This window comes from Botrytis fragariae (genome assembly GCF_013461495.1).
Source record: "Botrytis fragariae strain BVB16 chromosome Unknown tig00000001, whole genome shotgun sequence".
Classification (NCBI taxonomy): Eukaryota; Fungi; Ascomycota; class Leotiomycetes; order Helotiales; family Sclerotiniaceae; genus Botrytis; species Botrytis fragariae.
The window spans coordinates 1,156,024-1,172,213 of NW_023500987.1; the positions used below are offsets into that span (position 1 = coordinate 1,156,024).

At 43.3% G+C, this 16,190-nt stretch overlaps 6 protein-coding genes across 6 annotated transcripts; 3 read left to right on the plus strand and 3 right to left on the minus strand.

The window, feature by feature from the left end:
- Window positions 1-1,079: 1,079 nt before the first annotated feature.
- Window positions 1,080-1,661, minus strand: Bfra_000353 (uncharacterized protein; the record flags this gene model as incomplete). The annotated part of the gene is made up of 2 exons (XM_037330800.1): window positions 1,080-1,307; window positions 1,509-1,661. The coding sequence occupies 2 exons, from the start codon at window positions 1,659-1,661 to the stop codon at window positions 1,080-1,082; spliced, it is 381 nt and encodes a 126-aa protein (XP_037197133.1).
- A 2,574-nt stretch (window positions 1,662-4,235) lies between these two features.
- Bfra_000354 (putative bifunctional purine biosynthesis protein ade17 protein) lies at window positions 4,236-6,251 on the plus strand (the record flags this gene model as incomplete). The annotated part of the gene is made up of 4 exons (XM_037330801.1): window positions 4,236-4,254; window positions 4,335-4,461; window positions 4,560-6,042; window positions 6,096-6,251. 4 exons carry the CDS (start codon window positions 4,236-4,238, stop codon window positions 6,249-6,251), a joined length of 1,785 nt encoding a protein of 594 aa, XP_037197134.1.
- Window positions 6,252-8,887: 2,636 nt separating this feature from the next.
- Window positions 8,888-10,528, plus strand: Bfra_000355 (uncharacterized protein; the record flags this gene model as incomplete). Its single annotated transcript, XM_037330802.1, has 4 exons — window positions 8,888-8,894; window positions 8,954-9,402; window positions 9,454-9,921; window positions 9,980-10,528. The coding sequence occupies 4 exons, from the start codon at window positions 8,888-8,890 to the stop codon at window positions 10,526-10,528; spliced, it is 1,473 nt and encodes a 490-aa protein (XP_037197135.1).
- Window positions 10,529-12,765: 2,237 nt separating this feature from the next.
- On the minus strand, window positions 12,766-13,578 carry Bfra_000356 (putative upf0041 domain-containing protein; the record flags this gene model as incomplete). Its single annotated transcript, XM_037330803.1, has 3 exons — window positions 12,766-13,048; window positions 13,130-13,202; window positions 13,506-13,578. The coding sequence occupies 3 exons, from the start codon at window positions 13,576-13,578 to the stop codon at window positions 12,766-12,768; spliced, it is 429 nt and encodes a 142-aa protein (XP_037197136.1).
- Window positions 13,579-14,167: 589 nt separating this feature from the next.
- Window positions 14,168-14,940, minus strand: Bfra_000357 (putative small nuclear ribonucleoprotein; the record flags this gene model as incomplete). Its single annotated transcript, XM_037330804.1, has 4 exons — window positions 14,168-14,629; window positions 14,680-14,751; window positions 14,831-14,839; window positions 14,917-14,940. The coding sequence occupies 4 exons, from the start codon at window positions 14,938-14,940 to the stop codon at window positions 14,168-14,170; spliced, it is 567 nt and encodes a 188-aa protein (XP_037197137.1).
- A 321-nt stretch (window positions 14,941-15,261) lies between these two features.
- Bfra_000358 (putative 60s ribosomal protein l11 protein) lies at window positions 15,262-16,013 on the plus strand. Its single transcript, XM_037330805.1, has 3 exons — window positions 15,262-15,442; window positions 15,504-15,843; window positions 15,899-16,013. Exons 1-3 carry the CDS (start codon window positions 15,292-15,294, stop codon window positions 15,933-15,935), a joined length of 528 nt encoding a protein of 175 aa, XP_037197138.1. The 5' UTR covers window positions 15,262-15,291; the 3' UTR covers window positions 15,936-16,013.
- The last annotated feature ends 177 nt before the right edge of the window (window positions 16,014-16,190 follow it).

The window sequence follows — 16,190 nt, forward strand, 5'->3', positions numbered from 1 at the left end:
CGCTTGGGAGTTGATCGATGTACTACTTCCTGACTGAATTTTCGACCGTTCTCTAGGTTTTTCTGTGAAGTCCTTCTTCTAGGGACTCATTTTGTACTGATTCGATATTTGTAGATACGATCCCATGGAGACGACCAACATATGCACTGCGGGAAAGTCAGCTGTACGTTCTAGGACTCAATTACTTTGAATTTTTATGTTACCTTTTACTACTTGATCTAAGTATGTGATTATAATTTGGATGTTTTTAATGAAGTCAAAATAAACTATATCAAGAGCTCATTTGCCATGTAATGAATGAATTCAATCGCTTGTTTGGAGGACGTCTTTGCCTTCAGTGATCACAACCATTATATCTGCTATACATGCTTCTGCGAGACTTCAATCCGACATACCGAAAAACATTTTTCGATGCTATTACCATTACAAGAATTACGGGCCGAGAAAAATCTATGTGTACAGGAGTCCAGGTGAGGAAGGACCGAGTTCTGTCTCCGAGTGAGCATGCTATCATCGCAGATAGTACGAAGAAGATATGATAGATATCCGACAGAAAGAATCTGGAACTGCATGAACAGCCCAATTTTCCACTAAAGCTTTTCGTACTATTACACAATAATAAATAATGAATGCCGTGCGTGTTGCTTCAAAATAGTATCGAGGATCTATAGCTCCAAACGTAATCTCAACGATGACACACGCTTCCACTCATTCAATCCCATCTTCCTCTTTATCCGTTCATCGCACATCGGCTCTCACGAATGATTTGCCAAACTCGCTCTGCTAAGTAAGATGATCATCCCGGGAGCCTAACAGCTGCGAGATAGCTCGGGGGTTCTCATTCATTGTCTTTTACTCGCCTTTCCCGAAAAAATTCCATCCTGCTTGTCCCCCTCTCTACGCACATCTTTCATCATACCACATTCACTTATTTATTTACTATCCACTAAACCCTCGCTCTTCCCTACTATCGAAACCTGTAGAGAGCGGATTTTGGCATGATCCCCGGATCTTTATCTCATTGGGTGCGACATCAAGCTATCCCTTGATTCTTAATATTGGCTAGCTTAAGGAATAACTCAAAGACTGCAGTATACAATAGTACACTTCATTGCCGAAGGCGTCATGGATCTACTCTCGATGGTTCGTGCTGTACCCGTCAAAACATCATCATCAATCCACGTCAAATGCTCAAATTCAGAATCTTTGCTGCTACCACCATCATAGTTCACTGTGATATCCAACATTCGAAAGTAAAGCGAGTATGCATCCCAAACCAATGGAGCTGACATGGCTAAATTTGCAACCTGAATAACGCTGGGACGTTAGTCGAGAAAGCGTATGGATTTGTTGCTCCTCCACGACTTTCATATAACGGTCGTGGGGTGTAGATATGATCATTACTGCTTTCACCGAGACGACCGAGAAAAACGCTTGACAGTGGTTTGCTTGGATTTTCAGGAAATGCGGTATGATCTTCAAGCCACACGTTTTGTAACATGGCTTACCAACACAGTGGATTCGGTGAGCATTGAGTCTATCCTCAAGTCAAACTTCTCGGATGAGGCCCGAATGCTAGTGTATCCAAACAAAGGTGTCAAATTAATCATTTTATGGCATATTCTTCCAGGGCATGACGTATCCCTGATGAGAGATGCCATTTTTACACAAGGGGCACATCATGGAAGCACCTCCGAAACGCGTGGTACTCAGTGTTCCCACTCAATATCCCTAGGCAGATCGAAGAAGACACCGAGCATATTAAACATGTACCAAAAAATCATTGACTCACAGCCATTATTTGACCGGCCTACTTTGACTTCCACCATACCTTCTGTTTGGCTGATCAACGGATACATTGCAGGATGCAATCGCAACCTAAAAAGCTCCGAAGCTGGATTTTCGGAAGCACTCCGTATGCGTTAGGACTACCTCTTTCGCCGAAGTCGTATAGACAATTCATGTTCGTTGATTAATGGCAAAGAATCCCGTGAGAAGGACTCAGTTTTGATCCATCGACGGAGCGATCCAAAGGGCTTTCTTTAGACCCAAAAGACATAGCTAGTAATTCTCATAGCTTTCTGGGCATTCTGATTTAAGAAACGCAAGATCTCCAACTTGCGGAGCAGTTATGAAATATCATGATAGCTGGTAGGCATGAAATAGCATGTACCCTTCCATAGAATTCGCATGTTCGCCCGCGGTCATTGATGACATTGGTGTCGAGGATAAATCTCAAAGTCGTCTTCTAGAGCAGCATCCCAAGGCACTTTAAAGCTATGAGGAGATACATTCTACCGTTGTAGTGGCAATTAAGTTGAGGCCTCCGGATAGAAATGATTTAAAGAGGATGAAATATTTGAATTCTATTATGAAAGAACGTTCCCAACGTCGTCATTCAGCCGAATGTAGCCCTTCAATTACATCCTATCATTCCCACCAATTCACGGACAGCTCTTGGAGTAATCATATTAATAGTAAGAGGGATAAGATCGGACCAAGCCCATCGTGGTTTGAAAAGACTTTTTCAGGGCATAGGTTATGCATCACTTGCCTAAAGGAATGTCATGGAGATGTTGCGATTTTGACGCTCGCCAGTACAGATGGATGCAGAATTGCAGCAACACTTGAGGGTTTGTGAGTCTGAACGGTTTTCATTCATATGACAATACAATGGGCAACTCCCTTCCAGAGATTGTACAATAGCCTACCTTAGACTACTATGAGCATAATCGGAAAATCAATAACTTAACAGTATTCATTGGAAATTTCCAGAATCTGTGATCTCTTTAGGACCCAAAGTCAGCAATCCGTTACCGCAGTAGTGATAAATCGAAAAATAAATAAACTTGTGCAGGATACCACTATATACACACCTAGTACACGAAATGCAAGGCTGATCGGGCTCTAGATGCACACCCTGCGGAATGCTAATTATAATTATTTAACTTTGAAGGATTAAAATGGAAATGAAAGCGTACAAGAATAAGAGAGCAAAGTTAGGTATTCCTGAACAAGACATAACATGGCACACGTAGGTAAATACTTCTTGAACAAGTCATAAGTTCATACATCTGAGATAGCGACGTGCAACACCATCCCTTCCATACCTACGTATCTAGTGTGTATTATACATATCGTATATCTACGACTGTAACCACACGATAACAAGCTTGAACTGCAAAACGACCAAGATGAGTGATGTTCGTAGGTTTAGTTCTACACAGGTTCATGAGTGATGGCGGATCAGAATTGAGATAATAAAGATGCACTCGAATGAAATTGCTTGGTACATTCATTCATCGAACATGAAAAGGGCTAGAGATGGGTTGAAGATATAACGATAACGGGATCAAGTCGCGTCTTATGTCACTCAAGCCATGTAGCTCGTGCTAACTTTGTGCTTCATGGGCTTGTATGAACAATCTGCGATGATCACTCTCTCGATATCGATAAGATAGAGACCACTTGCATGGCGCATCATATCATGGTAACTGCGTGGTGTACGGCATCTTGTGTGTCGACAGCAGTCAAATACCAGATAGTCAACCTCCATCCAGATCATACATATCAATTTCAAATGTTATGACATCAGGCGTACTTCAATAATCTTCTTGACCGCAAGCAACCATTCATCACTTATCCTTCCATCATGACAAGGCAGTGCGTCAAATCAAAAATACAAATTTACAAAGATTGGAATGTATGGCCAATCATTGCGACCCTTCCTATAGTGAAAAAGGAAGCGCCGCACCCAAGATCGATCAATTTCTCTCCATTTCGACTGACGATTCTCAAGGTCGTGGAAACCTCACATCACCACGAATGATGACGGGTTTCTCACCGAAAATGCTTTATAGCGAATGTGATGTATGCGTTGTACTTCCGAAGAAGTTTGTGAAGAAGAAAAAGAGAAAATTTGGGAAGTTTCTGAAGCTTTTTATGTTCAATTTTTTTCATTCGCTTAATCATCCATGATCCAAGCCATTTCGGGATTAGGGTCAATCACCCCACCACTCAACCCGCGAAATGGGACAAGCCTGACAAAAAAACTTATTGACTGACCTGTTGCCCCGCGTTGAATTCTAATTTGTAACAAACTTCATCGTTTGATTCAAAATCTCCCGATTTCTATTTATTTAAAGTACGTGATAAAGTGATCAATTCAATCTCGTTTTTCTTCAATCTGAATCAATTACTTTTTTTGCTCACACACATTCTTGCAGCAAAGCACAATGTCTGCCCAAAAGACTGGTCAGTTAGTCTTATGCCATTCAAATATAGAAGGGAAGATCGTGATTAATAGAACCTCCTTGACTGACATGATCCAATAGCTATCATCTCTGTCTATGACAAGAAGGGGCTTCTTGATTTGGCCAAGGGATTGATCAAGCAGAATGTTCGTCTTCTTGCTTCCGGTGGAACCTCTAAAATGATTAGAGAGTCTGGTTTCCCAGTTGAGTAAGACGTTTTCCCTTACATTTTGAACTTTTCCATTCTTGAAAACCTTATCACCAATGCAACACAATATCATTTACATCTCTAACGTGTACAATTAGAGATGTTTCCGCAATCACTCATGCCCCAGAGATGTTGGGTGGTAGAGTCAAGACACTCCATCCATCAGTTCACGCCGGTATCCTTGCTCGCGACCTTGCATCTGACGAAAAAGATCTCGCAGAGCAAAATATCGACAAAGTAGACTACGTCATCTGCAACCTTTACCCTTTCAAGGAGACAATCAACAAGATTAACGTTACAATCCCTGAGGCTGTCGAGGATATTGACATTGGAGGAGTTACTTTGATCAGAGCTGCTGCCAAAAACCACACTCGTGTCACAATCTTGACCGACCCAGGAGATTATCCAGAATTCTTGGAAGAACTCGAGAAGGGTGATGTCACAGAGCGTAGCAGAAAGTTGTATGCGTTGAAGGCATTTGAACATACTGCGGATTATGACGCTTCCATCTCGGATTATTTCCGTAAGCAATATGCTGGAGAGGGTGTACAACAACTTGCTTTGAGATATGGTGCCAACCCACACCAGAAGCCTGCTCAAGCCTACGTCAGTGAGGGACCTATGCCATTCAAGGTTCTTTGTGGCTCCCCAGGATATGTCAATCTTTTAGACGCTCTTAATGCATGGCCTTTAGTTAAGGAGCTCAAGGCCGCCCTTGGTCATCCAGCAGCGGCCAGTTTCAAGCACGTCTCACCCGCAGGTGCTGCCATTGGTGTTCCTCTCACAGCTGATGAGCGTAAAGTCTACATGGTCGATGACATTGCTGGTTTGGAGAATTCTCCTTTGGCTCAGGCATACGCACGTGCTAGAGGTGCAGACCGAATGAGCAGTTTCGGAGATATGATTGCATTGAGTGATATTGTTGACGTCCCAACTGCCAAGATTATATCAAGAGAAGTTTCAGATGGTGTTATCGCTCCAGGCTACGAGGATGCTGCCCTTGAGATCTTAAGAAAAAAGAAGGGTGGTAAGTACCTTGTCCTTCAAATGGACCCTGACTTCACACCACCTACACAAGAGACAAGAACCGTTTATGGTATCAATTTGAGCCAACGCCGTAACGATATCGTCATTTCTCCCAAGTCATTCTCTTCCATCATCACACCAAAAGAGTCCGCCCCTCTTTCCGACTCAGCTGTCCGAGACTTGACAGTGGCTACTATCGCATTGAAATACACCCAAAGTAACTCTGTCTGCTACGCTCTAAATGGTCAAGTCATTGGCTTGGGAGCTGGTCAACAATCTCGCATTCACTGCACCAGACTTGCCGGAGACAAGGCCGATAACTGGTGGTTGAGGTTTCATCCACGTGTTTTGGGTATCAAGTTCAAGACTGGTACCAAGCGCCCTGACAAGAGCAATGCAATTGATCTCCTCGTCAGTGGTGAATTGCCAAAATCTGGCCCAGAGCGTGAAGGATACGAAGGGTTTTTTGAAGAGGTCCCTGCCGAGTTCACCGAAAAGGAGAGAGAAGAATGGATGTCGAAACTCACTCAAGTTGCAGTTTCCAGTGACGCATTTGTAAGTTTACGTTATTTCTATCCTCTCATTTTATACACTACTAATAAGACTAGTTCCCATTCATCGACAATGTCTACCGTGCTGCAAGATCAGGTGTTAAGTACATTGCTGCACCAAGTGGCAGTCAGAATGATTCATATGTCTTTGAAACTGCTGAAAAGCTTGACATCACATTTGTCGAGCAAAGCATTCGTTTGTTCCACCACTAAAATGTTTATTCCGTAAGGTTCGGGATAGCGAGCGGATATTGCAAGGTGGGAAACCTTGCTTCAACCCATTTGAGGGGAAAATTCTAGAGATACCCTACCATAGAAACGACCCACAGGGCGTAACGTGATATGAAAATTCAACATTTGTGACTATTTTTCAATTGAGCTTTCAGGCACATTTCTTTTTGCTAGCATGTCCATGGAGCACATATGTGTAGTATAATCCACGTGCATAATCAGAGTAAGACAAATTCATCGAATTCTTGCGACTTCTTGAAACGTAGGATTGGGCAGGAAATGATAAGACCGTTCTTGTCGACCCATCGGCCCAGACATGCAGCCATGACTTTCAACTGGAAACATGAATCTGCAACATGCAAAGGACTTTTTTTTAGAACATTATTATATCATCTGCGGTTCGGTAATGTTGAAAAGGCGTTCGTAAATTGTAAGTGTCGCTTTTCACTGGTACATTCGACACCTGAGTGGACAGATGATGGGTGAATGGAGTCAGCACTAGAACTGCGGTATCTCTCGTGCAACAGCCCAGTGTGAGGGTGTTCGTACGGGTAACTACTTGCCTAGTATTCAGTTCAGGTGGGTTACGGACTTTGGGAGAATAGCCCATTCATGCTTATGATCTATTTCATTATTATCATGATTGTTATTGTTATCGTTACATTTAGATTTCTAATGGAACGGATGAGCGGGAATTTGCGAAGGCGTCTGGATTGTGGTTTGTCTTTGATCTGTTCAAAATAGAAACAGACGTATGGGAAACATCTTGGAATTGGTTGCATGGATTGAATGAAAAACTTCCCTTGAAAAATGGTTTGAATTAATAATTCGATCTAATCATTTTTTAGTATTTTACAGCCAGTAATACTAATACGGATGAATGTGTATGCGTGTACTATCACAACTTAATTATAGAATCTTTTATCTGAATATACGATATGTGTGTGTGTGTGTGTGTATGTACCTATCTATGTATGGTACCTGCCTCGAGCCTGCGTAGTGCAGTGCGTGGATGCTTGATAAATCTAATGGGTATTCTTCTGCGTTATGATTAATTACCTGGTAGTGTTTTCCATCATACTCCGTAGATAAAGTTAGTATAGAATATAGCAAAAATAGTTCTTTAATATCGAAGGGAAATCTATCTATTGGATATCAATCGATATTGAAATTCTCTATCGATTGATCAAACGATAGATGTCCAAGCTTCTTTTGATAATGAAGGATTGATTGGATTCTGAAGATCAATATGGTAGATAAAGACTTTGGTGATGCTGGTCCAGGGTCCATCAGAAATGGTACTTGTGGTCCTTACTGAAGTAGATGCCGCCAAGTCCGTGCTGATGAAGGGGGAGGATGGATAAATCGCGATTGGTGCTGACATACCTAGTATGTTTGTTTACCGCCCGAGCTAGTCCTCGCTAATGCGGATAGGCTGGGGAGCAGTTGCTGTTTTAGTTGTGTAAGATCTATCTCAATTATTAAATGCAACCAAAACTCTGGAACCAATATATGAGTTGTGATTATTGTCCCCTGTTTATTCATCGTGCACACCATGTCGGGACTTAAAAGCAGCATGTAAAGCACTAACAAATCATAGCCGAAAGATTCAATTTTCACTCTCACTTGCATGTTTCTCCTTCAAGCATTAATATCTGTTTCCTCCAATCATATCCTGGTTCGCACCCTTCACACATCCAATATGCAGATGCAAAGTACCAAAGAGGTCAGCCCGGGAGTATTGAAGGGAATTGAAATCCCCCGCTCTGCAAATCATCGATAAAGACCAGGTCAGAAAATGGCCCTGAGTGGTGGTGTAGTGAAGAGTGGGCGCCAAAAAAAGATGAGAGATGGGTAGTACCACCTTACTCATTTGCTTCTACCCGTGTAATTTCTGCTTGCAATTTTCTGTCTTCTATATCGTTTTCAATTTTCTCTATCTCTTTCTGTATGTTCAAAAGTATCTTTTTTGTATGTTTGATATTCCTCTCGTGGCTGAAAACCCAACAAATGCCGAATCATTTATAATAAATCTCACTCAGCCTTGTGTTGAGACCGCGGTTCTTGCCCCCATCGATCTAGACAATATATCTACGGGTAGAACCACACACTTTCTACTTTTGTTTAGTTCGTGCGAATAGAAAAACGCATCTTTGATGCACACTACCAGCGGGCGTCTATTTCAGTCCCCATATCTGTAAGGTTAGACCCCACCATTCATCCAGTTATATTCTTCCCCTTCAATGCGAGGCCAATATTTGGCCACTAGGTGTCCGATATCCTGGTCTTGCATCTGATCTACAAGTCATATCACTGCTCTCCATCTCCCGCTTTCTTCAAACAGTCGTACGAAGCCTGGTATTTTATTCCAATTTCTTGCTTTTGTCGTTGTTGCGCGCGCTACACAAAACCCTACGGCATCCCCTCATCTTCAAGAACTGTTTTGTCTTTTTTCTCCCTTGGTAGCTGGTCTCTAATTGTACAACCTTTTCTTCCTTTAACCATTTGACTTGCTTGCACTTCCATTGATAGTGCTTTTGGTCAAGTCTCTTTTGGCCTCACGATATACTCGAGAAACTTGCGTCAATTTGTCCTTTCTTCCTTTTCAATTCACCACAATGTCATGTTAGTAGTTTGACTATCAATTATCGTTGATGTATCCGTATGCTCATTGATTTATTTAGCACCACCAACAAACAAGAGGCGTCCACCTCCTCTCACACAGCCACGATCCTCTAGCGATTCATCTACAGCTTCGTCAGCTTCATCACTCAAAGTTCCTCGAACACCCAGATTCGCCGAAGCGACAGCTGTGTATTCTCCTGTAGATGATAAGAGATCGCCATTTGCAGACCCTCCAAGCACAGCAGATTCTCACGCCCCAAAATCACAAACATACATGGCTCAACCACAACCCTCCGATATTGGCTTCGGCTACATATCAGATAATCAAAGACAATCTCAAGGTGTTCCGGTCGAGATGCCACTTACTCCATCCTCACCATTAAAAAGCGCATTAAGAGTACCCGGCACGCCGGGAAGAATGATGAACCCATTAAGTCCGACATTTCGAGAGGAACAGGTTCTAGAAAAGCATGAGGAAATGACTGAGAAGGAGCAAGTCAAGGACTTGGTACGAGAATCTTCAAGACAATGATCTTGATTCATACTAACAATTGAGCAGAAAGTCAAGACCAGAGTCAGAGTAGCAAAGCTACTACTAAGATTTGTAAACTTCAGCTGCAGTCTAATCGTTCTCGCCATGATCTCAACTTCTGTCACCATCTTCAACGCAACCAAATCATTACCAGCCCGAAGCAATCTTCCGCCTTGGGCAGAAGGTACAAAGACTTGGCCTCAAATAGTCGTTCTTTCAGTATCCTGTGTATCACTTGCACTTTGTCTAGTCGTCTTTTACAATTATTGGAAAGGAGGTCACAAGCGAGCAGAGAAGGTTGCGGTTTATTATACTCTCTTTGCAGTCGCCTACTTCATCTTCAGTACAGTTATGTGGGCAGTAGCAGCCGGTATCTTACAGGGTGCAAGAAACTCTGGAAATAACAAAGATATCTGGGGCTGGTCATGTGTCGACAACAAAAGACGAGAAGTATTTCAAGAAGAAGTGGACTATGCCCTAGTCTGTCGATTGCAAGTAAGTTTCTCCCTCATTCAATTCATGCTCGTAATTCATTCTAATATTCTCACTCTAGTCCTGGGGTCTCGTCTGTTGTATCATCGAAGTCGTCCTCGAATCTATCACCATCGCCATCTACGGCGTCGTCTTCTACCGCTACTATTCCAAACAACGACTTCGCAAGTCCATGGCCGTCCGCGATCGCGCTCGTTCAGATCTATACCTCGCTCAACTCCGTTCCCAATCTGCACCCAACACGCCTGGTTTTGGTCCTTTAAGCCCCTCCTACTCTCAATATGCCAAATCTCCGAAATTCCCACCGAGCGCGTATCAGAATGCTCCGGATGCTGAGGAGGGTAATGGAACGAGATTTGTAGAGGCAAAGACGCATGGTGGAATGAGTGCAGCGAAACCGTTTACGCTACAACCACCTCCGATTAAAGTACAAAGCGCCACGCCGAAGATGGAGCAGGGAGGATTCGAAGCTCAGACTCCTCCGCCACCACCTCAGCAACAACAACAGAGAGTTGTGGAACATGTGGATGCGGCGCCGGGCGAACAAACTTATGCTAGTGTACCGATACCCGGTGCATATGCTAGTCCGCTTCCAGGTTCGGGGAGATAGGATTGTTGAGGTATAAGAGTGTGTGAATGTAGATAATTTATTTGGTTCTGTGGTGTGAGAGGTCGGGTGGATAGTTTTTGAAATTCTTGGGTTGGGATGTGGATTTGAATTTGGGTTCTTGTGTTTGATTGGTGTCTAGGACATACACATAACACACCCATACTTTATATTGTTCCTTGACATTTATTTTCCTTTCTCAATTTCTTTTTTTTACTACCTTTTTGATGGACGGAGTTTGGTCGGTTGGCTGGAAGATACTCCCTATAACGCTGCAGTCGTTTACAATTCTCTTTTATTTACTTCAACAGTTAAAGTGTATGGATGGATCGATGGGTGTGGATGAAGGGGTTGGGGGTGGCACTGCACTGCGCTGCACTACCACAGTATAGCAGAGGATGAAACAAACGAGGGGAAAGAGAAATGAAAGAATGAATAAATACATCCACTACAACGATATCTGGACTCAGAAAAACCCCAGAGACGTCAAAAAGAAAACTCGCTCGTTGAAAAGAAAGAGGCTGGACTTGAAATCTACATTAATATTGCTGGATGCAATTTTTGGAATACAATACTTAGGAATCCCGGGATTGGAAGATTCGCTAGCTAGATTGATTGCTCAATGAAAATGAGAGAATACTTACTATGTATCTTTGCGGCTTCCTCGTTGCTTGACTCTTGATGCGTGATTCTTAGGCTTTGATTCTGGGTTCTTGAAGTGGATTTGCAAAGGGACTCGCTCGCTAAGTTACAGTATCACATTAATTAACGAATCACATTCCAAATCTCCTCTCCTCTCCTCTTCTCATTGCCCCAAACAATTTCCCTCTCCCTCTTCCCTCATCTCTCAATTTTCCTTCTCAATGCAGTAGAAACAATTCATCCCTAGTACACACACACACACACACACACACACACACACACACACACATACGCACATATTTATATACACAAACACCCCCTCCCTCTCCCCAAATACCCAAGATTACACAATCTAAAAAGTCATTCCTAACCGCACACCAGCGTCACATCAATGAAACCCCATCACACCACCTCTCCTAGGTTCTAACATGATAGATAATGTTGGAATCGATATCCTATCGCCTCCTTCCTTTCCTCCCTTGTATACAGTACAATACACCTTCTTCCGTTTTCTTATATACTACCTAGTATTCACTATCAAAGGAAGTTTCCTCTCGTAAGTGATTGCATTTTATGTTTTGTTGGTAAATTGATATGGTGCGATACGATACGATACTAAGTAATCCATACCCACATCACCACCTATATATATGAGATATCTCAGTACTAATCTCTATTGCAATTAGCCAGCTACCTACTACACGGTATATTGTTCTCCTACTGCCTTTTCCCCCTCCTCTCCTGCCCCGTTTATCACCTCAACACATCCCATCATTTTCCCTCCCTATCCTCAACTCCCACAACTCTCCTTTCAATCAACCTATTGACTTTCTCACCTCTCACCCCTCACTTCACCTGTTCCCCCCTTTCCCCTTTTCCCTTCTTATTTCCAATCACCCTTCCCCTTTCCAAATATATCTCCCCCCACGCATCCCCAGAAATGAAATCCGTGCCGCAATCTGTGCCGCAGAACCAACATCTTAACCAACAGATGTCTTGATTCTCGTCGCTGGAGATGTTTGGTTGTTAGCCCTTTTGCATCCATATCTGAATGATGCCGGGCTGGGTTGTTGTATAGCTGGTGTTAGATATTTGTCTTGTACGCTATGCATATATACCTACCTAATACATGTATACCGTCTTGACTTGACAAATTTGGAATCTACCTAACCGTATATTGAAGACCATCCGAGAGTTTAGTCTCTTGTGGTGTTTGTGAGGAGTGAGTGAATTATTCTTAAGAAACAAAACCATCTTACAATTCGGTTAGACATCAATGCAACGAGCATATGTATGTAGATTCCCTCGGCCAGATTCATGAATGCAACAATTGTGATCTTTTTATTGAATAGGTATCAGCTCGTAATTGCATTAAGAATTCCATCCATCCATCATCTGTCTCTGTCTTTTGGATCGCCTTACCCCCTCTAGGTAAAATGCACAAACGCACGCACGCACTCTCTGATATCTTTTTGCTACTCCAGCATCCGCATCTCTCAAAGCCCATTGTACGAGTACAGTGTTGCAAAGCGCCTCTCCCACGTCACCAATTCTCCTCTCCTTCCTCATCCCTCTCACTCAATTTTCACGCCGCAGATTTATTTTCCAACAGCCTTCTCAACCTTGGCCTCAGCCTTCTTCACAGCCTCCACAACGCTCTCCTTAACACCCTCTACCCCAGTTCCAATCTTTGCCTTGGCTTCGGCCTCTTTGCCTCCCCATTGATTATATTGCATCCATCTGTATCCCTGTGTGAGTTGTGCGCCTTCATTTACGAAGTGGCAGAGAAAGAGAAGAGGATTAAGTGGTGTGACAGCGAGGGAGTAGCGCATGAAAGTTGCGGAGTAAATGCAGAGTGCCAAAGTCATTTTACCCGAAATCCTATTTGCAGAGAGATTGTTAGCTACTTGATTTTAAAGATTTGAATTTAAATTTGGAAGAGGGGAGAAAATAGAGACATACAAATCAGGACTCTTTTGTGTGTCCATTACTGCGGCGACGGGAATACCGAAGTTGGAGACTGGACCCCAGAAATCTGATCATAGAGTTAGTAGGTAATCTCATGGATAAATTCCATACGCTCTGCGAGATTCCAGAGCTGCGAATGCGAAATCTGGATTTTGAAATCCGAGTTTCTCTGACCCGTCAATTCCCCACCCATTTCCCTCATTCTCACTCTTAACCTTTCCCAATACTGGAATCAACCTTCACCTCCTCAGATCACTTCTAATTCTCCACGCATCTCTCAATTTGGTCCTCTCAATGCCCACCCATCCCGAAACTCCAGCTCACTTCCTCCTTCCCTCTTTCCTAGTTTAGAAAGAATAAAAGAACTTACGAGTAGAACAAACATAGCTAACCGCAGGGTTACTACGAATCTTCGCATTAATAGCCTTGACCAACGCAGCCATCTTGAATATTTTTCTGAGGTATTCTGGATGGTGATGTGTTTGTTGTTGTTTGATACCCAGCTGCCAAAAGAGGTTTTGATGGGACGGACGGAACTACTTGCTGGGATCGGATTTACCTTGAATTTGTCCGAGATTGTGTTTTGAGGTTGTGTCACGTGGGGACGGAACTGGATTTTGATGGGTGAGTTTTGGGGAAAATGAGAAGAGAACATGGTAAGATTGAAACAATTTAATGATGTGAGTGAGAACTACAACACCTGCATTGGGAGAATGAGCAAAATTATATAGAATTCAATTAGCGTTGTCGCTTTGCTTGCTTGCTTTTATGCTACAAATTTGCGAATTTTGGTATGTGAAGTCAAAAGCCACCCCTCAACGCCTTTATTCTGATTGAATTTAACCTTCTCTGCATTGCCCCTATCATGCATGTCCACGAGTTTCCTTTGGATCTCTCTTCTCTTATTTCTTCACCGATCATCATGTTCAATATGCCTTGACCTTTCATCAGATTATATGCAGTACGCTCCTCTGAGAATATTCTTTAAGATTCAATTTGACATGATCGTGTAACCCATTATTCTTCAGATATCTATCTGCGAGGTGGAGCGAAACCTCCTGGTGGGCCAGGTGGACCAGGGAAACCTGGAGGGGGAAATCCACCACCAAATCCTGGAGGTGGTGCACCTCTTCCAAATGGCGGAGGAGCTGGCATGCCCGGGAAACCACCAATTCCAACAGCAGGACCAGCCAAGCCCCCTCTTCCAGCAGCTGGTCGCGCGATTCCAGTTCCAGCGGCCATAGCAGCTGATGGTACAGCACCACCTGGGACGCTGGCACCTAAACGAGAACTTGGATCTGCTGGTGGTGGTGATTCGACAGAAAGAGATATAACGTGTGTGCCTCGAATAATGGTAAGACCTAATGTACGCTTTTCTTCAGTTTCAACAAGAGGTGGTGCAGCGGAACTAGCTCCAGGAGCAGCTGTAGTTTTTGGTGCCTTGCGCTTGACGCGTCTGAATTCTTCGGTATCCGCGAGAACGAGGTTCATGTGCTATTGAATAGTTAGCATAACCCATTGTGATTGATGCATAGGAACTCGACCTTATCAAATGCTAACATCTGTCCGACCATTTGACGCCCATCATTCATTGTCACTCTCATCCGGTAGTTGATCTATAACTCAATCAGTCCACATCTCAGGTCGAAAGGGTCGCGCAAAGCTGCAATAGTTGCATTGAAGGATATCACATACGAGACCGGCCTGTAGAAAGAGTGAATGTCAGCCTATAATGTCAACACAAGCTTGTAATGGTTTTAAGAAGGGGGTATTAAACTCACCATCTTTCCCTGCTTGTTTGCCATGCTGATGACTTTTGAGTGCGCGTTATTACGGCTCTCTGATTTTCAAAGAATGTGTATAGAAGTTCGATGACTTCTTTTGATTTCACAGCTCTATTATGAGTATATGAGTTCTTGATATGAGGTTCTTCAAGATTGTACAAGGCTGGCTCGAGCTTCAAATGAAAAAGTATTGAAGCCTCAAACACAAGGCTACAAGAAATGCTTACCTAAACATCGTCGCCCACCTTTTAGGGTTTGCGCACTTATTAGCGAATATAACTTTTTGGATCATTTCGAATTTGTTTTTGAATTTGACGATCCACGACGAAAAACGACAATTCCTCACGACTAATCGTAACAGCATCATTCAAAATGGCTGCATCCGGAGAGAAGACCGCAAACCCCATGAAGGAGCTTAAAATCCAGAAGCTCGTTCTCAACATCTCCGTCGGAGAATCTGGTGACAGACTTACCCGTGCTGCCAAAGTTTTGGAACAATTGAGTGGTCAAACCCCAGTTTACAGTAGGCACATACCAATTATACCAATAATTCATGGGAAGTTTTTCTAACATTCAAACCACAGGCAAGGCTAGATACACTGTCCGTACCTTCGGTATCCGTCGTAACGAAAAGATCGCTGTTCACGTCACCGTCCGTGGCCCAAAGGCTGAGGAAATTTTGGAGCGTGGATTGAAGGTCAAGGAATATGAGCTCCGCAAGCGCAACTTCTCCGAGACCGGTAACTTCGGTTTCGGTATCTCCGAACATATCGATCTCGGTATCAAGTACGACCCTGCGATTGGTATTTACGGAATGGATTTCTACGCCTGCATGACCCGCCCAGGTGAGCGTGTTGCCAAGCGTCGTCGCTGCAAGACCTCCATTGGTGCCAACCACAAGATCAAGCGTGATGAGACCGTCAAGTATGTGTAAACTGAAGAATCTAATGTCAATGGTTACGCTAACATTTCAACCTAGATGGTTCAAGAACCGTTTCGAGGGTATCGTCAGATAAGCGTTTCGATTAAAAAATATGGCATGGGCTTCAAGTGTATCGATTCGGCGAGTTCTTCAGGATTTTGTCGTAACGTGGGCTTATGGAGTTATTGACAGGAAAACAAGGGGCATCAATGGTTGTACTTTACTGCATCTACGGATCAGATTACAATGAAGCAGTTCATCCAACTGTTCAGCTTGCTTCCTATTCGGATCAAGTCTGCGGCCTTAGAGACCGACCGGCTTGCCGGCTTTTCTTGCAAGTGCTGATTGC